This window comes from Lonchura striata, chromosome 6 (genome assembly GCF_050655825.1).
Source record: "Lonchura striata isolate lonStrDom1 chromosome 6, ASM5065582v1, whole genome shotgun sequence".
In the NCBI taxonomy this organism is placed as follows: Eukaryota; Metazoa; Chordata; class Aves; order Passeriformes; family Estrildidae; genus Lonchura; species Lonchura striata.
Window position 1 is genome coordinate 32922850 of NC_140708.1, and position 27137 is coordinate 32949986.

The following is a 27137-nucleotide window of genomic DNA, read 5'->3' on the forward strand; positions in this document are numbered from 1 at the left end:
AGACTGCCCCCCTAGAAGAGCCCCAGATCCCACCCTTTAAATCACTGGACTCTGGTTTCGACTTTTTCCCGTGCTGCTCAATTTTTACACCTTAGAAACGGTAAAGCATCCTAGCGGGAAACACGGGTTGTGTTGAATCTGCTGCGCGGGAATCTCCACCGTGGGCTCGCTCTGGGAATGTGCTGCTGTGGAAACCAAGGATACGTAAAAACAGGGAATAAGTGAGGAGGTCCGGCTTTAAGACAGAGGAGTTATTGCGTGTCTGTGCCTTGTGTTTACTTTCTGCTCCAGCCGCGGGTTCCGCCCTGGCGGCGCGGCGGTGCCGAATGTGCGGCGGCGAAGCGCCAGGCGGGTGAGCACGGCCGGGCGATGGCGGCGGGCGGGCTGGCGGGGCTGCTGCCCGCCCAGACACAGCTCGAGTACGCGCTGCTGGACGCCGACACCGCCCAGGAGAAGGAGAACCTGGTCTACCAGTACCTGAAGAAAATGGACAGCCGCGAGCGGGACCTGGCGGTGCCCGAGCTCGGCGGAGGTGGGTGGCGCGGCCCGGGCGGGCTTTGCCGCGGGGAGCGCAGGGCCGGCCCCTGAGCCGCTGCGGCCGCGGGAATTGGCACTCCTGGGAGCACCGGGAGGCAAAAAGAAGCCCTTTAAACATCTTCTCCCTGGTACTGGCTGCAAAAACACTGTTCTGTAAAGCCTCTCTTCTAAGTCTGTTGCTGTCTGTACTGTGTATTTACGTGAGAACCTTACTAACTCTCCCTGCGTTCTCCTGAGCTCGCTTGGTTTCCCGGAGCATCCCTCAGGATGTTCCCCGGCTCTCTGCTCCATGACTTGTCAATTTTCCTGCCCAGGGCGATACAAACTCTGCTGGAGATGTCATTCGTCCTCCTGGTTTGCCCCTCACACATTTCTGTGTCTCTCCTTGTGGCAAGGAGGAAATCAAAGGTTAAGCCTTGTAAGGTTTTGCAAGTCCTGCTCAGGGTCTTTTTAACCTTTGAGAGGCTCCCTGCAGCTGTGGGAGCTCACGTCATACCGCCAGACAGGGAGCTCAGGAGGTGAACTTCAGGGTTAAAATCACCCTGGGTGATTTTAAAATTCATATCATGGGAATGAATTATAGCTTGGAACAAAAGGAGTGCTCTCTCTGTGTAGACTTGGGGCCCTGAATTGAATTTTAGATTTTGCCATTAGTGTTGTTTCAGTGTTCTGTCAAGGCTTATTTTGTCCTCTAAAAAGAGCTCAAATAAGTAGCAAATATATATGAAAGTTATTTTCTAGTGAAAAAAGAGAAATGCTGTAAAATATATAAACTACCCTTTTCTTTTAAAAACCGAACAGCAAAGCTCCTACACTGTGGAATAATGCATATACTTGAATTATTCTCATTATTCTCACCAAAATTAAACATGTGTGCATCCATTTATGTCTGTAAATACATGGAGACAGAGAACAGCCCTCCTCTTAGTGAAATGTAAAACAAGCCTCCTGCTGACTTGAGTAGGAATAACTTCTGGATCAGTAAGAACTTATTTTCTGAAAGTGTCAAAGTGAAAGTTCAAAAACTAGTTAGCTTTGCATTTTTATCATAACTATATTTTCCTTTTATAATTTTCAGAAATGCTAAGAGATAATACTGGCAGACTAAATTTTAGGATATTTATTCCTTATCTTGATACCTCTGATAGGATCAGAGGAGGAAAGAATGTTTTCATGTCTCGTGTCAAGTGGTTAAAATAAATGACCAGGTGTACTTTTGTGCATATCTGAAAAAGTTGTATTTCTTCCCATGTGACAGAATTAATTGATACATGTAATTTCAAACTTTGAATATCAAGATCAAACTTATAAGCACAAGAATATTGCAATGATCTCTGAAATCAATTCTTTAGAAAACTGTTGGAAAAAATCATTAAGAGTTTAACACTTTTAAACTTTTAGGAGCCTTTATGTGAGTTTTAAATTATTGATTGTTACCCACATGGCATTGTTGGGGGTTGAATAATGTAGATAATGTTATAACATATATGACATTTGTTCTGAGGCTTTCACGTAATTTCAAGTTAAAAGTGCCTATATAAAGATATAAACTACACTTTTATAATACAGTGAATCTTACTAATAATATCTTAATTTGCTAATTATGAAGAATTGCAGAACATAAGGATGAGTTGCATAAATAAGAAACTTTTTGTTTGCTTTTCTACCTGCGTAAAAGGGATGTCAAACTCTTTTTTTTTTCTTTTTTTTTTTTTTTTAATTTTTTTTAGGTTAAAAGTACCAGGAACATTATGTGGTGTTGGTGCCTTTCCCTACCCTTCCCCTAACTGGCTACCACTGTTCTCTGAATTCCAGATCTGCAATGGTTAAACACTGAAGGTCCTATTTCTCTTCACAAAGACCTTTGTGGAAAAGTTGTGGTGTTGGATTTCTTCACTTACTGCTGCATCAATTGCTTGCACCTGCTGCCTGACCTCCATGCCTTAGAGCACCAGTACTCTGATAAAGGTAAAAGTACTTTGGCTGGCTTGGAATAGAATTTCCTGGCACTGTTGCAGGCTGAGGAGCTGAGTCACTTTGTTGCTGGTTACTGAATTGCTGGCAGTATTTCAGGGTTGTCTAAAAATGTCTTCTAATCTTTAAGTAGCCTAAAAAAGGTGACTGTGTGTACTTCCATCACATTTTTAAATGGGTTAAATAAAGTGCCTGTTGTGTCTGTGAAATTGGGCAAAAGGGATATGTGCTTAAAGCCCAAATCTGATACCTCTGTAAATAAGGTGACTTTCAAAAAGCTACTCAAGAATGTGAGATACAGGCTCAAAATTAATATGAGTAGGTAATTTTCTACTCTTGACTGAGGAACCAGCTCTGAGAAGAATATAGTAAAGGTGGTAGAGGGGATACAGATAGTTGTAGAATAAGATATAGATTACTTTTTTTTTTCATTGGAACTGAAATAACAAAATATGTAAGCTTGATATAGATTTTTTTTTTTATATTGGCATTATGTTGTATACCATTAATCGCCCTATATTCTAGAGGGGGGATTATGGTCTTTAATGTCACATCTGAAATGAGATCTGTCGATCTGTCTGTCACTGACTGAATAAAAATGCAGGGTAATTTCTGTTTAGAATGCAGTGTCTTGTCATGATGGCGTGTTAGAGATAAGCTGTAGTCTTACACAGAGTGTGTCAGCTACTCATCTGGGATATTTTAATTGTCTGAACAGAGAGATGAAGAACAGTGTTACTTTCAGTCCTCAGTAAAATATGGTATTATATACAATATATATGTAGTAAATAACATTATAATGTTTGAATCTCCTTTGCTGTTTCTGATTAGTTTTAATTTTGACAGTGTTAATTTTCATGCATTACCTTTTTCACTAGAGAAACAAATTGCATTATCTTTGAAATTTATGTAGTGCTTTAGGTAGGTTATTTAGTACTTCACAGAAGATTCAAACTAATTTTTCTATCTTGGAAAGCTTAGATGTTTGCTTTGGAGAAATTTGAGATGCAGTGTAATGTTTCAGAAATAGAAACTTTGTCTTATAAAGAAAAACTTTCATGGCATTTTTTTGGAGAGCGTTAGTTTTAAGTGGAAGGTGAATGGCAAGTGATAAGTGGACTGTTGTAGATCAGGCACATAGGAAAGAAGGTCTAGATACAGATTTTGGAAGATAATATTGGCATAAAATGAATAATACCTTTAAATGATAACTCTTTTATAGTATACTGTGAGTGTAGTAATATAGCTGTCATAGCCTTAATCTGTTTTTTAATGCTAAGGTGTTAAATCAGGTGATAACAAAATACTCATTTTAACAACCTCTCCCCACAAGCTTTCTTCTAAAAGTGCTTGAATATCTTTATACTGGTGTAGAAGAGGCTGCAGCACTCTGAACTAAAGGTCCACTTGGAGACATATTTTTTCCTTTGACGTGTACTAAACTTCTGTCACAGGAGTTACTACTTTGTTGATGTGTGATAAATGATTTTTGTATTTGAACTACCCCTGTAAGTTTTCTTTGGATTTCAGCTATCCTGTTCCTGTAAAAACTGGAGTGAGAAAAGAGATGCTTGGGGTGAAAGTGGAGGTAAAAGGCAAGAAGAACAGGTGTGTGGAACATTAATCTTGAATTTAAGCCATTAGGAAGCAGAGGATAGCAGTTGGATTCAGGAAGAGATTAAGGTGCTTGATAGTTCAAACAAAAAGAAAAGTATGTTGGGTTTTTTTCACTGTAGATCTCCCTTTTAGTTCTTTTTTACTCTTTTAATGTCTCGATTGTCAGCCCTTTCAGGATTATTTAATCTCTCTGCTGTGCTATGTGTCTAAATCTTAACATTACAGTACTATGTATAAATATACAAGGCAGTAAGGGTGGTGGGTTTTTAAGCCATGGAAAAAAAATTCAGTACATGGTATTATATCAGTGTGCATCTTTACCCAAGGCAAATGAGATTTACTAATTACTAGGAGAAATGGAAGGGGGGAGTTGTTGACTTGAGAAGGCTGAGAAAGAGAAAAGTTGAAAGAACGAAACATCTTGCTTGGGCAAAGCATCTGTCTCATAATGCATTTGGATCTTCAATCCCTTGTTTGAATACTTGCATGCATATTGCCTATTTTTTCTTAGTCACAAGAACAAACCTCGATCTAGTTGATGTACATTGTGTACATATATATTCTGATGATTTTGTTTTAATGTGGTTCAAATGCCCTTACATGGAGGGTGTTGAAACTTCAGCTTGTGATCACCAGACAGGAGAAGTTTAATCAAAGGAGGCTATGATGTTAGGGTGATCCTAAATCATTGTAAATATTATAGTACATGTGCCATAGTTCTGTTGTCTGGAACTTCAGGAGATCTGTTTCAAAATGAAGACTGCTTTCCATAGGATTGAATGTCACCCAGCATCTTTATCTGATATGCTCTCACTGCTATCTTCAGTGGTGCTATTTCTGTATTTCAAGTGGCATTCAGAAAGTTATTTTAAACCCCAGTGCATATTCAGTTCATGTTATCAGCAGTCCAGAAATTACTTCTATAAGAGGAAGTACTTTTTAATATTCAGAAATAGCTTGGCATAGATCCAGTGTTGTGCTCTGCTGTAATCCTTCAAACAAAGTGTTTTAAATGGAATGTATATTGTTATAGTGTTTTGAATGGAGTGTATATGATGTTTCCACAGGAGGGAATGTTGTACCTTATTTGTGCTGTTCAGGTGTTGACTATAGACTTGTCTTTCTAGCTTTAATGATGTTTTTGAAGGACAGATACAAGCACTGGTGCCAATCCCTTTACAGTTAAAATATTTGACCTGCTGTTTGGACTTCAGCAGTTAATGACTGTACAACTTCAGCTGTCTGATACTGCAACATTCTGTTCCAATGGGTCTGATAAGACTGTATCAGTTATAGTGAATTTTTAAGTTTTTAGTTGTGAAGTTGTTATATTCAAGCCTGCCTTGTTTGTAATGAATGTTGTCATTTTATCATAGTTGTCAGTATTGCCATTTTTATTTGAAATACAGAATACTATATTGATTTATGAGGCCTATTTATTATATCTTCTACTGTTTAGCTAGAAGTGGTTATGTCCAGGTAATTCTGTTATTTTTGTGGCTTTTAGGTAACTGTGAAAAAGAATTTTCTAAAACATTATGGTTGTATATAGGAATCAGAAGACAAACAGGTAACCTAAGTAGCTTAAAAAAAATCCAAAGTATCAGTTGAACAGGTACAACTTACCCACAATTATTTTGAAAGTATTTTCAAAAATATTTTCATAGCTTAGTATATAGAGGTTCAGGAACTGAGAACAAGTCGTGTCAGCCAGCTGGGGAGATAATGGTCCTAAAATTTGTTAGTTTTACCTAAGTGTTATTTCTGAGTTTCTGTATTTTCTATACATAACTGTCTATAGTCTCTATAGTCCAACTGAGATGTAATTGCTTTCTCTTTGTTCAAATCTTCTCTCATTCTGGGAAGTGGTCAGTCAGAGACATTTTTCCTTTTTTTTTTTTTTTTTTTTTAATTATTATTCAAATGCATTTCAGTGCACAACTTCATTTTTCTTTGCAGATGGTCTTGTTATTGTTGGTGTCCATTCAGCAAAATTCCCAAATGAAAAAGTTCTGGATAACATTAAAAGTGCTGTTCTGAGATACAATATTGTCCACCCTGTAGTAAATGATGCAGATGCAACACTCTGGCATGAGCTGGAAGTGTCCTGCTGGCCAACTCTGGTCATTCTTGGGCCTCGTGGAAATATGCTGTTTTCTCTTGTTGGAGAGGGACACAGAGAGAAATTGTTTTTATTTACTTCGATAACACTGAAATTCTACAAGGAAAGAGGACAAATCAAAGATAACAACATTGGAATAAAGCTGTACAAAGACTCCCTTCCACCTTCTCCTCTGCTGTTTCCTGGCAAAGTGGCTGTAGATGACTCAGGAGGAAGGTTGGTCATAGCAGACACTGGACATCACAGGATTTTGGTTACTCGTAAAAATGGACAAATTCTACACACTATTGGAGGTAAGGACATCTTTGTAAGTTTATTATAACAATTTCAGTTTAGGAGTAAAGTGTGCTTGCTGTGCCTCCTGGGCTGATCCTTTTCCTACAGGACCTGGCAGTTTGTAAGCATTACCAGAATTTTGTTTTGTACTAAAATCACCTTTACTCAATTTGAGGGCATATGGTGTAAGACCATCAGTGGGAGACTGTTAATGCAATTGTCAGAGATGCCTAATTGTTTTTCATTGCTTCATTGACTAAAGTTCATGTTTTCATGTGATGTCCAGTATGAATTACAAAAATGCATTTTGTATTCCTCTGAAGGAGTTGCAAACAGTTTTAGATATAAAGGATGTACATCTACATTAAACAGCAAGTTAGGGAAAAAAACAGAGACTGTAATGCCTCCCTTTCCAATAGAAGTGAATTTTGGGTTATGGTGGTAATGTTGTGAGGAGAGGTTTTTCATGTGTGTTTTTTGTTTGGTTATTGATTTTTTTCAATGGAAGAGCATTTCTGTTTAGGATCTCCTTTGGTTTCAAAAGCAGAGGAGAATTACGAAGAACAGTGGCATTCCAGTAAGAACACAGGCACCTGAGAATACAGTTGCCTTAGTACATATAAAAAGACCTGTTTTCTTATTTTAAATTTATTTACATTTGTTACAAAGATGATAAAAGTTACATTTCAGCTTTAGAAAACTAACATCCATAGTTGCTTTTTGTGAAATAACAATGTGCTTTACAATGCAAATGAAGACAATTTGCACTCGCTTTGTATGCTTTACTGTTTCACAAATGAAATTGTTCTTTTTTAAAACCTATTAAAATGGTCAGTTACTTCTTAGTGCAGCAAGGATGTAACTGTTAGGATAACCGAAACAGACAGATTTGGAAAGCCATTGAATCCTCAAATTATTGAGAACAATAGTTTGTTTATGTCTTAGAATCAGGACCTGTGTGCTAATATGTCCTGTCTGCTATTGACTAATGCCTGCCCCAGGGCAGGATCCTACAAATCTCATAAAAATACTCTTCTGTTTAAAGAAAGGAGGAAAAATTCCCTTGCTATTTGAAGTAACACTGCATTGTCTAGACAGGCAATTTATCCAAGTTAACCTGATTTATCATTAAGGCATTAGCCTAAATACCTTTCTCCTGTAGGATGTGCAAACAGAATTTCTTATAACAAATGTGAGAGAATTTGATTTCTGCTTGATATGTGAGAGGAAGTCTCTGCCTACAAGCTACCCTTTAGTGTTCTGGGATAGTCATTAAACAGGAATTCAGGAGTATCCCAAGCTCCAAACTGGTACCCTCCTTCCTGTGGCATTGTGTGCTATTCCCTTCCCTGGGAATGTGCACCCTCACAATTAGAAGGGGAGCTGCTGGAATCTGACACACCAGTATATCCCGTGTGTCTGATAAGGTCTAAATTGATTTCTGACAGGAGGTTGTAAAAGTTTGTGTATTTCAGTGACTCAGTTAAATGATTCAGTGGGCAGAAAATACTGTAATGAAGTTGATAGTGCAGTAATAAATGTGGGCACGCACAAAGGTTGAAATGGTTATTTGCATCATAAATCATGGTACACACGTAACTCATACCTAAATGTCTTCTGCTGACACTTCCTACTAATGCACTTTAAATGCTACCTCCTCTGAAGTACAGTGCTTACCTTCAGACTGTTATGTTCTTTTCTATTCCTGATTGTGGTATGGAAAACGATGTCAGTCTATCATTCTTAGTGTTCTTTTCTGTAATTAGTTCCATATAATCTTTTTCCTAATTAGTTTTCTTAATGAGAAAATGTTGCTAATCAAATATTAGTTTCATTTGTGATTACATCAAAATCTAAACCAATGATATGGAGTTGAGCTTTGGAATTTTTTTTTCCTACTGGCTTGCTATTCTTGCTTTGTCAAGAATAAAAAAAAATGTATTTTTTTATTTTTGTCTTCCATTGTTGCTGTTGTCTTTTAGTGCAATTTAGAGCCCTATTAGGACTCGTCTAGAACAATTTAGAACCCAATTAAGACTTCTCTTTAAAATATGAGCTTAAAAAAGTAGAGAACTTGTGCAGTATGAGTATAGAGCTTAATAGCACCAGGCTATTTTGATTACATAGCACAGTGACTAAAATGAGACTACACCAAATAGTAATAATATAAAATGTACAAGGTGCTGTGAAAGCAGCTCCTGGAATATGTAATGCTCTTAGTATGTATGCATTTTATTTTTTAATTGACTTTTTTCAAAAATTACTTTTGAGTTTGCTGTGTTTTATTTATAGGTCCAAACAGTGGAAGGAGAGATGGAAGATTTTCAGAGGCAGCTTTCAACTCACCACAAGGAATCGCTATAAAAAATAATGTTATTTATGTAGCTGATACAGAAAATCACCTAATTAGAAAGGTAAATTTTTCATAAGGAAATTCATAGTTTAATCTTTTATACTGTATTCTCCTTTCACAGGGGAACATTTCCACCACATGAATTAGTCTCCAAATAATGTCAGAAAGGAAATTTGGTCCACTATCTTATAAAAAGAAATATGGTCCACTATAAAGAAATACTGTTGTGCAGGGCTTTTTTTAAGGGCTACATATACTTTTGTTCTTCCTTTCAAATGCAGAAAAGGTGGTCTACTCCTTATAGCATAACAGGGTTTTGGTTTCAGTTTGGTTTTTTTCCCTAGTCACTCTTACCTTCCTGTTTTGAGAAACATCTATTCTTAGTACTGGAAGCAAAAACTGGTTTTGTTTCACTTCCAGTAGTATCAGATTCTTATCTGAAGTTATTGTAGTGCTATGGTGCAGTGTATATCCAAACTTCCGTTGAGTGTTTGAGTCTCTCAAATGCAGGTAAGTGCCCTAGTACCAGAATTGGCTGCAAGTGGATTCTTTTTGATTAAACATTTGCAAAGTTTTAGCATGTAGGAATTGGATCTTACATTAGGCTAGGTCAAATTTAGGATAATCAGAAGGTAAGCTTGGTGATGCAATACAATATTTCCTTATATTTAAAGTGTTGTGTGCATCTCAGAAGATCTTGGACTTGAGTCCTCACCAATATCCCATTTGTGATTAGAGGAGGTGTGCCCTTCATGCATCTGAGTTGCCTTTGTACAGCTTATTTTATATGGAGATGGGAAATACTGTTACAGTATGTGAGTTTTTATGTCATATTCCTCTATGAGTTTAAAATTTAAAAACGACAGCCATTTTTTATCTAAGTATTTATGCAGAAATTTGTGATGCTTTCTTCTACAGCTGTCAAGCAAACGCTGACAGAGCATTGTTAATTTTTGTTGCACATGGACTAGAGTTCCATGTACATGGTTTTCATGCTGCCTGCTGCTTCCCCACCCCATACTCCCTGTCCATCAGCAAGCATTGTGGTAAAATTATTTCCCTTAAAAAAAAAAAAAAAAAAAAAAGCCTGATATTTGTTAAGATTTCTCTGGTTTTGACATCTATCTCAATTTATCAGTAACTTTGGTCAAGTTAATTTCATACACTCATTTAATGTGTCATTTTGCTTCACACAGATTGACCTGGAGTTGCAGATGGTGACCACTGTAGCAGGCATTGGGGTGCAAGGTGTTGATAAGGAAGGTGGAGCAAAAGGAGAAGAGCAGCCCATCAGCTCTCCGTGGGATGTGGTCTTTGGAAGTTCAAGTACTGTATCAGTTGAGTTTTAACATCTCGTATTTACACGTGTGACTGCTAAATGTTTTGTATCAAGTTATGTAGTTACTGGATCCCAACACAGAAGGAAATAATGATTGCTTTTGTTAGGCCAGTGCCTTAAGCCAGGATCACTTAAGAAGCAGGTACACTGTACAGGAAGTGAGTATTGTCTAAAATTTCCTTTCCTTGACTATACAGACATGTCCAACCACTTGTAAATATTTGAGTTTAGGAAATAAAAATAATTTTATTGGGGGCCTCTGTTTATTCCTGTTTAGGTGACATAAAATCAATTAGGCTCAAGATCTCTATAGAGTCAGTCAGACACAGAGGAATACCTTAGCACAAACCATGCAAACATCACGAGGTAAAATAAATCTTTTCATAATAGGATGCAAGAATCACCTTCTGAGGACTTAAGTAGCTTTCTTTCCCAATTCACTTAACACACACCTGAGCTTGGCATCTCATAGCTGCCATGTTTTCAGCTGCTACTGACTCTTGAGTTGAAACACAATTTTCTCACATTTCCATTTAAGTCTAATTTAGAAGTTGCAGATACCAGTTTATGAACAATGCTTTGATTTGGCATAAAACCCTTAGATTTGTATTTCAGACATGAAAAATTGACTTCCAATATTGGAATTTCTTTTATCTGCAGAAGAATGGGGTTGGGAAAGAGCATGATTTATTTCTAATATCTTGAAATTAGAGGTGCTTTGCAAGTTTAGTAACATTTTACTGATATGGAAGCATTTGTTAAAATCTTGTGTCAGTTATGAGGAAGGAAAATACACTGAAATGTGAGGGAACGTAGAATCATGGAATGATTTGGGTTAGAGGGGACTTTAAAGACCATTTTTCCCTCCCTCCTGCTATGGGCAGGGGCATCTTCCATTAGACCAGGTTGCTCAAAGTCTCATCCAGCCTGGTCTTGAGCAATTCCAGGGATGGGGCATCCACAGTTTTCCTGGGAAACTAGTGCCAATTCCTCACCATCCTCACGGTCAAGAATTTCTTCCTAATTTCTAAGGTGACTCTGCCCTCTGTCAGTTTGAAGCCATTTCCCCATGTCCTATCACTGCATGCCCATACCAAAAGTCCCTCTCCAGTTCTTGTTTAGCCCCTTTATGTGCTGGAAGGTGCTCTAAGGTCTCCTCAGAGTCTTCTCCAGGCTGAGGAGCTCAGCTCTCTCAGCCTGTCTCCATAGCAGAGGTGCTGCTCCAGCTCTCAAATGCTCCTTGTGGGCCTTCTCTGGCCTTGGTCCAAGAGGTTCATGAAGCTGCTTCAGAAATGCTCGTGGTGTAGAATCTTCTGGTACAAAGACTTGTCAGTATAGACAGTACAACCAGCAGCCTTGAGTACTTGAGTGAGCAACTGGGATGTGTTTTCAGATTTAACACTTCTATTAATGTGTCTTGTACAACAAAAAAAGCACCTTTTTTCAAAGGTCTGGTCAGCAACCCTTAACAGTCTGTGTTAAGCATATGGAATCCTACTTGCAAGGGCAAGGAGAAGCACCTGAAAGAGAATCTCACTAGATGTGGGCTGCTGCTAATGCAGGCATGAGTTTTACTGAATTTTGTACAATCTGATTTTTCTTTTGTGTACGAGGAGACTTGTGTGGCTACATGGTGTCATTTTCAAGAGATCTTGAACCAGAAAGCTGATCCCTGTGGGATGTTATTGCAGAGCTGTTTCACAGATCAGCAAAGAGGGGACTAATAACTGATCACTGCTTCAGAAACTTGAACAGATTAACAGAATTATTCAAAGTATCCTATAATTTTACTTATAATTTTTCATTATGCTTTCTTCTGCTTCTGTCAGTAGTTAAATATGTGATGATTTTTTTTTTGAGAGCTCTGCTTGTTAAATGTTAATTGATATGATAATTGTTATCAACATGAACATAGTATTTACTGAGTTAGTCACCTGTAGAGGATTAGTCATCTGTACTGTTCAACACTGCTGAATTTTAATAAGCATTTGCACAGAAATCACATCTTCTGAGTGCACTTTGTTCAGTCTAGTGCAGTTTTTTTCGTATTCAATTAGAACCTACTAGTTAGATGTCTATTTAGATTACCACAAATATAATAAAAGCTGTCAGTTAAGTGGAGATTAAATAAATTAATTTTTTTGAGAGGTTAATAGGCCTAATAGATAAAATTGGGGGGAAATATACATTACTGTAATAGCAGTAAATTCTAAAATTCTTTAGAAAATTACAGCTGGAGAGAGTTGTGAAAATGGAGAGTTACACTGAATGGAATGTTAACAGGAATCTGTCTGAGAGCATGAGGAGCAGGGCTGCAGTGCATGTCTAGCAAGCATGTTTTACTGTCATAAGCTGCAGTGACTTACTCTAAGTTTGTTACCAGACATCAGAGTAGTTTGTCAGAAATGCAGCAGGGTTTGCCAAGGGTGCCATTGTTGAGTTGCAGATTGCAAAGTTGAGTTGCAAGTTGCTTGAGCATAGTGGTATCTTCTGCTACTCTGCATTGAGTGCATTTGTGTCTGTCAGAATGCTGTCCTACAAGCTTATACCCTATTACCAGAACATTAAAACTGGTCTGCCAGTGTCAACATGTTTAGGCATTTGGATGGGTGAAGTAATTTATGAGAGTTTCAAAAATTGCTTCTGTTTGCACCCACATAGCAATGTCCTTTTGTTTTTTTACGTTTGCTTATATCTTTCTCTGCAAGTTGCAGGAGTTAATATGCACTTCAACAAATGTAGCTTCATTATTACAAATTTTCAAAGTTTGATTTTTGTATTAACTGGTGTGGCATGTGGGAAGTAACACCATACCTTCCCATTTTCCTTAGATCTTTGTAGCTCAAGCTCTACAGTTTCAGAAGATAGATTTATAGTTGTTTATTTAAATATGGATTGTATAGATTTTAAACAACTGATACTTCTGGAAGTTTCCTTTCACTGTCCAAAGCTGTGCTGTCCAGAACATGAAAGGGAGAAAAAGGAAGTTGAAGTGTTTAGGCAAGTTATGTACTAAACTAGATAGTACTAAACAGCTTATGCTGACCTTTTTCAAAGTCTCAAAGGGGAAAGATGGCAATCTTTTAAGAGAAAGGTTTTTCCTCTATCATTGGCATTTCTTGAGTTTACTCCTTAATACGGTTTAGAGTATGTATTGACCAACTGAATTTTTTTTTTTAAACCTTAATATGTAGGTGGTTGAGAAATGGAAAATACTGAGAAAAACTTTGAGGACATGGATAAGTTAATATTCAGAACTGATACTATGTAGATACTTTTAAGTATCCACATAGTATTTTCCTAAGGAGGTTTTTGTTGCTCTCTTCTATACAGATGCTGAAATCTGACACAGAGATTAAGTGAGTGTGAAACACCATTTAAACCAAATTTGGCACAAATGTCTACCTTTGAGGCAAGGGAGTTAATGGAGACAAAACAGATGGTAGGATTCAGACAGAGTATTCTTCCTTGTCATCTTTTTTTATTTCTTTAGTTGTGGCCAGTGAGCTTGTGTTTTACCCTCCTGTTAAAATTCTTGAATGAACTCCATGGATTAAATTCTGGCTTTGCTGAGGTTGGTGCTGAAATTTGCATTGATATAGATTGTGTGGGAAGTAGAAGGGGAGGGGACAGCAGCTTAAAAATACATTACAAAATTACTGTGTGCTTTTTTAGCTTTCTCTGTTGTGCCCTTCTATTTTTATTTAGTGGGTGTTGAAAGCAAGTGATACTTTAATGCACGGTTGATTTGAGCATGAAATGTTCTTGATAGCTGCATTCTTGGTGGAAGGAGCAGGACAATGACCTGTGCTTGATGACATAACTGTGTGTTCCACATTCCAGAATCTGGTTTTAAACAGCAGGATTGGAATCTATTTATAGAAACTCCCAAGTACAGCATTGACCATGCTCTCAGTAAATTTGTTGGAATTTTTTACATCAACTTAAGTATTATGTAGATATGATTTAAATGAAAGTACAGTACCTTATCATACTGGTGCAATTTTTATAGCCCTTAAAAGGCAAAAGTATGTAAGATATTTTTCATCCTTCTCTGTGTTTCTGCTTGAGGGTTATTTGGTACAACTGCATTCCAGAGCAAACACTTTTTTTTTTTCTATATTACTCATGGTGATTCTTTCATAATGTAAAAAAAAAAAATTAAAATCAGTTAAGCAGTAAGCAATTAGCATTTCCTGCCTGAGCTCAGATCATACATGAAGTGTTTATGTCTGAACTGTCTGTATCTTGAAGGGATGCTTTCTTCTACATGTCACAGTTTTCCTTGTAATCTGGTCTCATTCTGTCATTGAGGCTGTGGCTGTCACTGTCCTGTAGAAGGAATTTTCCTGGGTAATAGCTGAAAAGAAAAGAGTTGCTTTTGCTGTCATCAGGCTTTAATTTGGAATCATTTTTCTGGGCAAAGCAAAACTAGAATTCTTCCCAAGATATGTTGCAAATGTTTTCTTTCCTGTGTAAGAACTGTTTTAGATGAAAAAGTCTTTAGAGAAATTAGAAATTAGGAAGTTACAGGGCAGGATTGCAGTCAAACAGGACCTTACCCAGTCTTATTTTGGGTTTGTGAATATTACTGAATAGTAACAGTAACAAAATTGATTAGTATTTCACATGTTCATTATATAAACAATTTAAGAAATGAGGTAATTATGTCAATATTTTGGTAAAAACATGCCTGTGACATACAAAGGCTGAAGTCTTGATGTAAGGATATAATGGGAGTAGTGACTGAATATTCAACAGTAATCTTACTCAATTTAGTTTGACAGACACTTTTCCAAGACTTCTCTGTCTTGACAAAATGCATAATGTCAGTGATTACTTTCTGCAGTGAAAAAGAAGCAGTTGGCTTAGCAGAGTTGCCATCCTAACTGGTGTCAAACTTAGAATTGTTTTGAAGTCCGTGACTCGAAACTGCTTTCTGTAAAGAAAGTGTATTTGTACATGGAGTGATGGATCTCATTCTCTTTCCACAGTCTATAGTCTGATTCTAGTAATTAAATCTATGTTCACAATAAAGAAGCTTAAATTACAAATCAGATTTCTAAAGGATAGTTGGCATATCAGTTCTTAATTTCAGATGCCAAACGGCTGAAAATGAAATATCTTAGTAAGTCTTAGAGAGGCTTTGCCAGGCATGCTGGGATCAGGAGACACATTTTTTAGCTGTTACCATTTGAGGCTGGAAGTGCTTTTGAATATGGAATGCAGGTGTTGGAAGCAGAGGGAGACTGTGGTGCTGAAGTACCCTCAAGTGTGTGTGTTGGCTGTGCTTAATTGGGAATGAGTCAAACACATAATCAGACTTAGCCCCTTCTGTAGTTACAATGATGTATCCCAACACTAAATAATCCAAAGTAGTTCTTTCATGTTTGCAAATACTCTCTTCTGCTTCGGATTGTTTTGAAATATTTACTGCCATTACAGTTAGAAGGCCTGAGTTAGAAAACTTGGGAAATAAACAAAAAAGTACTTCATTACAGTCATAATTTTTAGCTCCCTATTATCTCCACTGTATGAAGTCTCCTTGGTATCTAAATCCAAGGATTTCCCTTAATGAGAGGGGAGGTATGTTAACTAAGAAGGAAAATTCCAGAAGCATTTTGTTTCATAACAGGTCATGCCATTTGTGTGATGCAACACTGTGTGAAAGAGTGCCAGGTAGCAAAAAAAAAAAAAAAAAAAAAAAAGGAAGAAAATTGATTTTTAGTAATCCAAAAAGGGTTATAAGGGTTATGTGTACTTGTAAAAGTCCAGGCTTCACTGATAAAGCATTCCTTTGGAGCTTTGCTGTTTGTATGTCACTGAAGAACACTGATTCTCTATTTGTCTGTCCCATTTGCATTTAATTTGCTGAACTTCCACTGACTGAAGAGCAGGTGAGATGTGCATTCACTGTGCATGTGCCTATCTGTGAATTGCAGGATGTGTTGTGTAGCCCCTTTTGCTTCTTGAGAATTTGCAGAGGATGAGTATACCAACAGACTTCTTTTTTGGTTCTTTTTATTTCTTCAAAGATAAAATTAGTAGACAGGAATAGTATTTTCAGACTTCAGTCTATTTAGAAAATCTGGTGGTGCCAGCCACAGAATGTAACTTTGATTCCCAGGCTTTTATTTCCCAGACTGGAAGTAAGCATGCAGTCCCAGACAGGGAGGCTGGAAGTGTGGGTAGTCCTGGGAATGGAATCCTTTCAAACAGATACTGCTCCTGACTGGTGCCAAACAAAGTCATTTCTGTGCATTGAGATTGACTCAGCAGTGATGGTCAGCATTGTTCTTTCTTCTTGAAGATGTGCCTGTCTACGGACAGGACTGTGAATTCTTAACACACAGATACAGCAGAGGCAGCTTCAGGAGCTGCAGCATTGTACAATAACCGAGGCATCCTCTAATGGGGAATGTTTGTGCACTCAGAGCTGTAGTTCACTGTTAGAGAATGTTTATAACATAAGGATATCCCATTTGCAGGCCATACCTCGCTTGGATACAGGCACAGCACAGATAAGAAGGCACATACCCTAATAAGGAGAAACTACTCTGCATTTTTAAAACAGCTCAAATTGGGTTGGAATGTGGTGCTTAATTGAATAAATGTAAGAGAATTGCTTTTTTCTCCTATGTTGTTTTATAATAAATTCTTTAGCAATAAATACTTTCCATTCATGGATGATAAGGAGTTATTATAATGATGGCATTACCATAATTTTAGCATTCTGTCTCTCTCTGGCCCCCTTGTCCTGTGAGAACTGTACAAGGATAACAGTGATGATGTCCTCAAACTGTTCTATTGTGAAAGAAAAAGTTTTTCTGCCTTTTGTGTCAGAACATAAAGTATTAGACCATGAGAGGACTATTGTGTGATAAAACACTTCAGCTGTGTAGCATTAGTTTTAATTTTCTGTGTTTGTGTATTTTTTTATTAAAGCTCTGACGTGTTTTCCACAATTTCAGAAAGAGTTTGTGCTGTTTCCATGCTTGCATACATTCTCTTTGTTCTAATGGCCATCCAGTAGAAAATATTTGTGTTAAAATTTACGACTGTTATGGAGCTCTTACTTATTTTTACTGCCTTCTTCTCCAGTTGAAGAAGAGATCTTTTCTCTATCAATCTTACATATTCTGTAAAATTTGAATTTAATATTGATACATTTTTCTCATATTTCATACGTCTTGCTGGGTGCAGAATTAGAGTAAGAAGCTTTTTCAATTTTTCAACATCTAGCTGTCACAGGAGAGTTTTCAGTCTGTGGTATTAGAGGACTGGATAGATGAATGGAACAGATTTTTCAACAGTACTCAGTTCAAGTCTTACTCCTTCATTTAATTGGTGGGTAAAGTGAATATTAAATAATTAACAGAACTTTCTGAGACAACTCAGAATGATTTGCATAGCATAGCAAGATAAAAAAGCTCACTTTCTGAATAGCCCAGTGATTTTAACAGTTTTCATTCTGTGGTACTTAGAATAGTAACATCTGAAAGTGCAAGATATGCATAATGGAAATAGAAAATCTTGAAGCTGAGCAGTTACTATATAGAAAGGAGTGAAATTATTTCATAATCTATTTTCTCAATTTAAATCTCTTAGAAATGAGCTCTGATCAAAAAGTGATTGGGATGGTGAGGTGTTGTTTTTGTTTTTTATACTGGAGTGTTTTTGGCATTGTTGGAACTTTGGTAGCATTTCTGGTAATTTATAAAATGTGTGTTTTGCAACTCAATTTGCAAACCTTTTTTGATCAAGAAAGAGCTTTTAGACACTTTGCAAGTTTGACTTTCATTTTTGGAGCTCTACTTTATGTAAAAACATGGAGGCACAGGGAGTTGCAGAAAAGAGTCACCAGAGTTATACAAGTCTTGGGAACTTGTATATTTATCCAAGAAACAGAAAATGCTGAAGAAAAACTGTGCTAAAATCATACCAATACTTTTCTGAAGAGAGCTCACAGTTTGAGGAGATGAATTCTGGAAAAAGAAGGATGGCATTTTTCCTCTCTTGTGCTTTATAGTATAGAAAAGATTTAGAATTAGAAGAAGAATGTCAGGATCTCAGCTGGGGGAATGATGTTAATTTCATTTTTTGAACTAACTTGTCAGATTTTAAATGCTTGCGAGCATTTCACATAACATTGCTTTTGCTTTGAAGCTCCAAACTATTTTGGTTTGTGGGGGAGTTATCCATGAGATTGTTTTCAGGAGCAGCTATGAGATGCACAATGCTTTACAAGTTCATGTGATTACAAAGCAATATGAAGGTATTTTTCTGTTGAGTGGCTGATGGTTATTCCAATACCTAATATATTTCTTTAGAAAAAACATGTTGCTGTTGTCTATAACTACAAGGGACAGTGTTAAAAAGATAATACTATCCTCATTTTAATGCAGTTTTTGAATGTCAACTTTCTGTTCCTTAAGATTTTCAGGAGAGACTAAGAAAAGTAAATTTCTTTTGCTTTTGGGTTGATGGGAGTATTTCCATTGTCTTCCAGAACCTGCCTTCATGCATTTTTTACTGCTGTACTGTGATTACATTTTAAGCTATAGAGTACATATTCTTCTATTTTCACTTGTATAATTTTCTTTGTGAAGTATTTTCTGGGCCAGATGTGTGTAGTTATTTAGAGATTTGGGTTGCTGAATAGTAGTTTTATACTTCAAGTTGAAAAAAAGTAGATGTTTGACACATGCTTGAGTAGGTCTTGATTAGAAGGTCACTGTTCCACAGATCTGCATCTTGCATTTGGGTGGTTACTTCAGGGGAAAATTAGGAAATGCCCAGGTCATGTTCACTTTTAGAATAAACTGCAGTTGATGCTCTCCAGGGCAAGCATCAGTTGCCCTTAGCATGATGTTCTTTGTGTATAATTGTACATTATACACATGGTCTCCTTTGTATATAATGTACAATGGTACTGCCATGATTATTTCTTTCAAAACTTGTTAACAACTCCTTCTAGTTTTTTTGGAGTATCTTATTTTGTCACTAGTGTAGTAAAAAAAGAATCAAGATTGCATCCCCCAAAACCATGCTTAGCAGAGAGGTACTTTTTTGGCTGGTATGAATCAAAAATCGCATGTGAAACAGACATGATAATAGAATGTTGCAAAGAGCAAATTTCACTTGAAACATTGCCTTTGTCAGGTAGGAATATTAAAACCACAATTTTAAACCCTGGGAATAAAATAGCAAGAAGAAAAGAAGAAAAATAGCAAGAAGAAAAGAAGAAAGATAGCAAGTTTTGGTAGATGAAAGACATTATCTCTCTCTTGCCCTGTTTTTTTGGTAGGGGGTGGAGGAGACAGTGGGGTTGGTTTGATGATTTCTTTGTGTTACAAAACATTTCCAAAGTGGGTTTTTGTCTGACCTGGTTTCTGTATCACTTTTTAAAAGTTTCAGGGACGCAGGAAGATGATGTGTTATGGATAGCAATGGCAGGCATTCACCAGATATGGGCACTGATGTTGGAAGGGGGAAAATTACCAAAGGGAAGGTAAGCAACGATACTAAGATAAATGTGAAATTGCTACTTGTCTTGATGAACAGCTTTCAAATCCCAAAGAGAGAGATAATCAAATTAAACTGAAAATAATTTCATTTAAAAGCTTATGTGCTTAAAAGTCTGCCTCCTTTTCCCACATCTGTTAGATGAAATGAAAGATGCTATTTCAGCTACACAGCTATGACTTGGTAAGGTACATTCATATAATTGAATGTTACTTTCCCTTGCATTTGCTGAGTTACCTAGTAATGAACGATGTGCTGAGGTGATATAAAAGCACAAAGGCATTGAATAATACCTCACTGCTGCATTACTGTTGGTTTTATAACTCACAAGTGCCTGTTCTGTAGCTTCTGTTTATGTATCTTGTCTGAGCTGTTTCAAACTCGTGATTGAAATTGGGCGCTCTTTGCCTTTAGCGACTTAAAGAAAGGAGTGTGCCTTCGCTTTGCTGGGAGTGGGAACGAGGAGAACAGGAACAATGCCTACCCCCACAAGGCAGGCTTTGCCCAGCCCTCGGGGCTCTCCCTGGCCCCAGAGGAGCCCTGGAGCTGCCTGTTCGTGGCCGACAGCGAGAGCAGCACCGTGAGAACCATCTCGCTCAAGGACGGGGCGGTGAAGCACCTTGTAGGAGGAGAGAGAGACCCATTGGTAATCACCTCAAACTTCCCCACACTGCCCTACTAATATTCCTCAAGCCTGACCTGGAGGAACCACTTTTGGGGTGAGAGGGTAAATCAGTTTCCGTGGCCATCAATTTCTTAACTTCACTGCTTGGAATGCAAATGTGTTGCAGTTGTGATGCTCGGGTTGTAATGCAGACTGTTGCTCCTTAGATAAGAAATTACTTCACTTATTCTTAAAACAGCCAACTTGATTCAGCTTTGTGTGGTCATTAAATCAGCTGGATTCATACTTATAACTTAGATGTGAGAGTTTCCATTTCTGTGGTTAGCATCCACACTTCCAGGTTTCAGTATCTTTGTTTTGAAATTGTCTTCTTTTTTTTTTTTAAGTCACTGAATTTCCATTTAACTACAATCATTTAAATTCATGTCCACATTGAATAATGAAATCTATTAATTAAATAAAATAATTTTTCAGAATTTGTTTGCTTTTGGTGATGTGGATGGAGCAGGCATAAATGCAAAGCTACAGCATCCCTTGGGAGTAACATGGGACAAGAAAAGGCAGCTGCTCTATGTGGCAGATTCCTATAATCATAAGGTAAGTGTATAGTAACTTGTTATATATGGACTTGGAAATTTTTATTACTACAAAGTATTGTTTTAGTAACATAGACAGATTTTGCTTTGTCCAGTTAAGCTGAGGAAATGAATTACACAAGTTCCTTTGTGGGTTCTTTTTCTTTCCTTCCTTCCTTCCCTTCTGGGTCCTTCTCTTTACCATTGTTTTGCTGTCACATTCTTATGTGTTGATATGGTGGTCTCTTGGGGAAGGTAAATTTAAAGTGCCAAATTACAGTTCAGACTTAAGACTTTCTGTGTACCTTCCCAAAGATGCTGAGCTACAATAAAAGAGCTGGAACGGCTTATTCAGGAATACTGCAGGTTTGATAAAAACTGAGATGAAAAGAGGATTTGTTTCTCCCTTAAAAAAAGCCACCTAAATATTGAAATACTGTGAGAAGTATTGTGGGTTACCTCCATGGAAATCTGGGTTTTCATGATTGTTCTTATGTGATGTTATATAAGCATTTGTGTCAGAAGGTTTTTAACTGTACACTAACTATATGCATTAAAAGAGAAGTAGCCTGTTTGATTTGAAAAGTAAGGTGTATAACACTGTATGCTTATTGAAAATTTAAGGTGAATGATATTTTGTTTCAGATCTTTTATAAAACATTATAAACTACTTTGTTATTAAAAAAACCCATCTATTTGTAGAAGAAAAATAATCTAGAAGTTAGCCTGCCAACTTTGTTAAGCTCTCACTGTTTTGCAAATGTTTCTAAAAAGGCAGTAAACATTAGAAAAACAAGTAATCCAGCATACTTTTATAGCTGAGGGTTAGGTACCTGCCAAATCATGGAAGGGAACCCTGAATGAAGACCAAAGGAAGAAGCGAAGTCCGTGAGGGACTCCATGAGGGGAGAGGGAAGATGGGACATGTTGCTTGATCAAAAGTGATAACACAGCATTTAGGATGCACCCCTGGTAGCTGAGATACGCAAAAAGCAGTGCTGGCTACTGGAAATGTGGGACATGAGATAATACAGAACATGTAATCCTGCTGGGTTTTCTCAGAAAAGCTTTTTGTGTCTTTGTTGATCTTAGATTAAGGTTGTGGATCCCAAGATGAAGAACTGTGCTACCCTGGCAGGCACAGGAGAAGCAGGCAATGTTGTTGGTTCCAGCTTTACCCAGTCAGCTTTCAATGAACCAGGAGGTTTGTGTGTTGAAGAAAACGGCCGCCTAATGTATGTTGCAGACACAAATAACCATCAGATTAAAGTGCTGGATTTGGAAACAAAAATTCTTTCCATGGCAAGTAATACTTATTAAACAGGCTGATAGTGGTGTTTCTTGTTATAAATTGCTATTTCAGACTTCAGCAAGTGTGATAAAAATGAGACAGCTAACTTTGGGTACAGTAGCTGTATCTACAGGATGTTTTGTGATGATCAGGGAAATGAACATTGCCTGTTAGCACAGTTGTTGAAAGCCTCAGTCTTCAGAAAGCTAACTTTTGCATGGAAACAGAAAGTGACAACCCTCTAGAAAAGGTTACTTCAGAAACATAAGTCACTAAAACGTACAGCCCAGTTTTTCAGCATGAAGGGCATTTCACAAGCATTTTGTAAAAAAAGGAAGCAAAATCAATTACCAAGCCATGTAATTACTCTGTAAGAGATGATTTTGGGAGGTCAGTGACTTAAAGCAAGATATATAAAGGGCTTTCAAGTTGTCAAATCAAAATCACTGTCAAAATTGAGCACAGATTGTGAACAAACAAATCTGTGCTCATGTCCACCTTACAATGCAACTATATCTTAATGATTTTTTAAAATGTATATATACATATATTTATGACATAATGATCCTAATGTTTTCTTATATGTTTCTTGCATTTAAAAATACACAGTCTCCAATCTGTGTTTAGATTTTCATATCATGTAACATGTTGGTGGCTTTTCTGGGAAATTCTCCTCTATTTTACCGTGCAAAGTGCATTAGTTAAAATCCTGGATTTTATTACTGAAGCATGCAGTTTAATACCTTAAGAATTAGAAGCAAATACATTTACAATTTATCTAAAGCAAAAATGTAATCCAACTGTAAAAATTTTAAATTAAGGGATATTATAATGTGCGTTTTATGGCTTTAGTAGTAAATATTGCTTTTATTTGGAATAATCAAGGTTTTTTCATTTTAAGAAAATATTTTGTCCTCCCCTTTTGCTATTTTGTCATAGTATTGTTTCATGCTGAAAGTTTTAGGTCAATAGCCATATGATGTGACTTTGAAACTGTGATTGTGTTGTGAAAGCCCATTTGTTTTCAGTACTAATAAAAATAAATATTTTGTTTGATTTCCACTGATAGTTGCCTATCCTGAAACCAGATGCATGTGATGTTCCAGATAACCTGCCTGTGCAAAAGGATAAAATAACAAACCTGCCAAGGCTGCCTAAATCTGCACCAAATGTTAAACTTCCTTCACTAACTGTAGCTCCTGGCCAGACAATTCAGTTTTTATTAAAGTTGAATCTTCCTCTGGATTCAAAACTGAATGAAGAAGCTCCCAGTGCCTGGTTTATCACAGCAGAAGGTAAAGTCCTGGTTGGGATGGGAAGTGGGATGGGTTAGGATGGGAAGTACCAGCACATCCTGCAGTGCAGGGGATCTCAGTCTGATGAATGAAGATGTCCCTTCCCATCCTGTGTTCCTGTTTGACCTTGTGATGCAATACTTGATATTTAGAGTTGATGCATTTAACAGCTGGAGTGCAAAGACTGAAAAAAGCCAAACAGCTGGTAGACTGCTTTTTGCTTGAATTAATACATGCTGCATTATTTTATGGCTCAATGCAATGAGTTAGCTGTATGTAGTATACAGTGGTTTTTAGTTCACATACTCTCAAATATTTCAATAAAAGTGAAACTCAAGTTTCATTCTAACAATCAGCCTGAGCATTGATAAATTGCACCAACCCAGCTATAAGACCAGCACTGCTATTTGGAAATGCCATCATTTTACCTACAGTTTAATGCATTTATGGCAGATATCTTACTTGGTGTATTAGATCTCTGATGCAAATGTATGGTAGCCATTAATTTAAGAAGTTTTGCTTGTGCATATCAGAATAAATTTTAATATCCTTTAAAGAGTATATAGGAGAAACTGCAATTTCATTGCATTCAAATAAGATACACTGTATATATATAGCTATAGTGCTGATGCAAAGCCATGGATCTCTCCACGTTTAAATGACTGATAAAGCATTTGTAAATTACTTTTCTTTTTTTTTTTTTTTTCTTTTTTTTTTTTTTTTTCTGTTCATGACTGGAATAGTCAGGAAGGAAATTTCCTCTAATAATTTCCTCTAATATTGCATGTGGAAAGTCCTTGTTGTCCTACAGGTAGAATTTGTGTTTTCTGTAGCTTTCAGACATGGCGTTAAATACCACAATGATAAAATCTGTTCTTCCTTTGCAGATAACACCTGGTTGCTGCAAGGACAGTGTCTGACAGGAGAAATAAAGGATGTTTCTTCTCAAACTGTCATTCCCTTTCAGTTGCCTGGGAGCTGTGTGGCAGCTGAAGCCACCCTGGCCATCAAAGCGTGCCTCTACTACTGCAGCAAAGGTAGCAGTGCCTGCTTGATGGCAGGAGTCTCCTTCAGCCAGCCCTTGCAGGTCACTGGCACAGACCAAGGCAGCTCAGCTCAAGTGGAACTGATACACACCTTTGTAACCAACTAACACAAAGCCAGCTGATTTCACGCTTTATTTTGCTATCCACCATTTCTGTAGGGGAAAGTACAAGCAGATAACTTGGCTCTGTTTTTTCCTGGAGCTTATGACAAAGCTAAGAAATAATTTGCTTGGTAAAATGAAGTAGTTTTTCCTACAGCTTAACAGGAAAATTTATCCTCACAACCTCATTTCTTTACATTACAGTAGCAGCAATAACTTTGTAATATTGTCGACTGTGTTGCCAATTGTGAACACGCTGGATGTCTGCCAGTCTTAAGTGAGCAACAATTTTTAGAGTCCATTCAAAAGAGCTGGTGTTACTTTGTGATGTTACTGTAAGATTTTTGCACTCTAAATAGTGTTAGAGTAGATCATTTTGGATTAACACTTCAAAATTCCTTTTATGCCCTTACTGCATTTTAATAGAATGTCAAAAGGAAGTTTCTTTCTCCAGTCTATAAAAGAAATACCTTGCTTATTCTTCTGTAATGACACTTATGACACGTGTATTTTGAAAATACACCTTAAACTAGGTGCAGCTCTAGTTTTATGCAAACTGAGCATTTTGCTTTAACTCAACATCACCGCCTTACACGAAGAACAAAGGTTCATGGGAAATTTTCTGTGAAAGGAAGCCTTCAATTTCCTGCAGAAGAATTTCATGCTGATTTTTAACAAAGAATGTGCCTCTCTGCAATGTGTATGTGTATATAAAATACCCACCACAAAACCATGCTGGAGCTTTTCTGATACATACCAATTTACATTTTATAGAAGGTGGTAGGTAATGGTTGAGTACCTACACTGCAAAAATTAAATGTCAACCATTTCAAGCAGAGTGATTCACTCCCATTTTTATGATTTCTCTGCAAAGACTATTCTGAAGACTTCTGTGTTTCAGATACGTAATATTTTGAAGATTACACTCTTGAAGTCTGATTCAGAGTCTTTTGAAGGCACTGTTAGTCCTTGGATTTGTTATAGTTGCCACTGAACCAGAAATGCATACTCAATAATGGATTATTTACATTCATGTTTAGAGCTTCTGATCTTTTGCTAGAAAACTGGTAACCTAATCTTTGAGTAAGATGCTTTAAAACTCTATTGCAAAACTCTGCCCTTGGTGGTTAAATGTTTTGCAAATAAAATTTCCTCAATTTGCCATAATAAGAAGGGTCAGGGTGATAGTGGTGGTGCAAGATTATTACTTGAACTGAGTTTCCATCATGCTTAAGTGGTAATTGGGTTAGGCCCTGTGTTCTGATCATAATAATCAGTTCTGAGAAGTTGATTTTGTTTTAAGTTGAAAGATACTACTGTCACACATATTATAAAGTGCAGTAGTGAAAGAATTTTTTAATATAGTCCTTTCTAAAACAATTATTCCTGACACCTGTCAGTAAATCCCCACTATCAGTTGTTGTTGCTTTTTCTTACTTCGAGGCTGATTGAATTGTTGGTCATGAACCCAAGAGGCTTTTGTTTTAAAGGAGTGGTGTGGTTCTTCCTTCCATTGAAATGCCAGTCTATCTGAGAGTTCTTTGTGGCACCAGAAATGGTTGTTATCTCACCTGTCAGCAAAGCAAGGGCTGAAATATTATTATTCTTATGTTTGGTTTTTAAGCAACTTTCCTAATTCACTCTTTCAGCTCCTTTGGATAAGCCTCTCCATTCTCACATGCCATTTTGAAGAGTGAAAAAGCTTTGCTAATTTGTTCACAGATGGCAAATGCTGTTGGAAGGATGAAGATGAAGAAACTGATTTGGGCACTTATTATTTTTTACACTTTAGTAAAACTTAGTCTCTCACAATTCCTTGTTTGTCTGTCCGCCTTTGGATAACAGCCAGGAAACCTTCAATCAGCTTCTAGATAGCCTGCAGATTTTCTGTTGCTCTCTGGAAAAAACAAGCTGTAGGTTCAGAAGCTCAGAATAACAAACCAAACTGTCTCAGTTACCTTGAACGTGTAATTCATCAGATGGATCTTTTGTCTCTCATTTTGTCCCATCGTGGAATGGTTTGGGTTGGAAGGGGACTGAGAGGTCATCTTGTTCCAGCCCCCTGCCATGGACAGGGACACCTCCCACTAGAGCAGGTTATTCAGAGCTGCACCCAGCATGATTGTGAGCACTTTCATGGATCTGGCATCCCAGCTTCTCTGGGCAGCCTGTGCCAGTGTCTGACCACCCTCACAGTAAAGAATTTCTTCCCAATATCCAGTCTAAATCTGCCTTTCAGTTTGAAGCCATTCCCCCTGGTCCTATCCTACATGTCCTTGTCAAAAGTCTCTGTCCAGTTCTTGCAGCTCCTTCAGGTACTGGAAGGTGCTAGAAGGTCTCTCCAGTCTTCTCCAGGCTGAACAGCACTCTAATTTTCAGCTCAAATTTTCAGCTGGAATGACATTATATTTTACTATTTCAATTAGATCACTTTATCAAATTCCACCTGTACTCCAATATT

General features: G+C 37.2%; 1 protein-coding gene across 1 annotated transcript; it reads left to right on the plus strand.

Moving 5' to 3' along the window:
* Positions 1-157: 157 nt before the first annotated feature.
* On the plus strand, positions 158-27137 carry NHLRC2 (NHL repeat containing 2). The gene is made up of 11 exons (XM_021525952.3): positions 158-532; positions 2353-2505; positions 6088-6543; positions 8819-8940; positions 10076-10205; positions 19630-19729; positions 20158-20389; positions 20843-20965; positions 22036-22245; positions 23304-23529; positions 24417-27137. The coding sequence occupies exons 1-11, from the start codon at positions 370-372 to the stop codon at positions 24680-24682; spliced, it is 2181 nt and encodes a 726-aa protein (XP_021381627.2). The 5' UTR covers positions 158-369; the 3' UTR covers positions 24683-27137.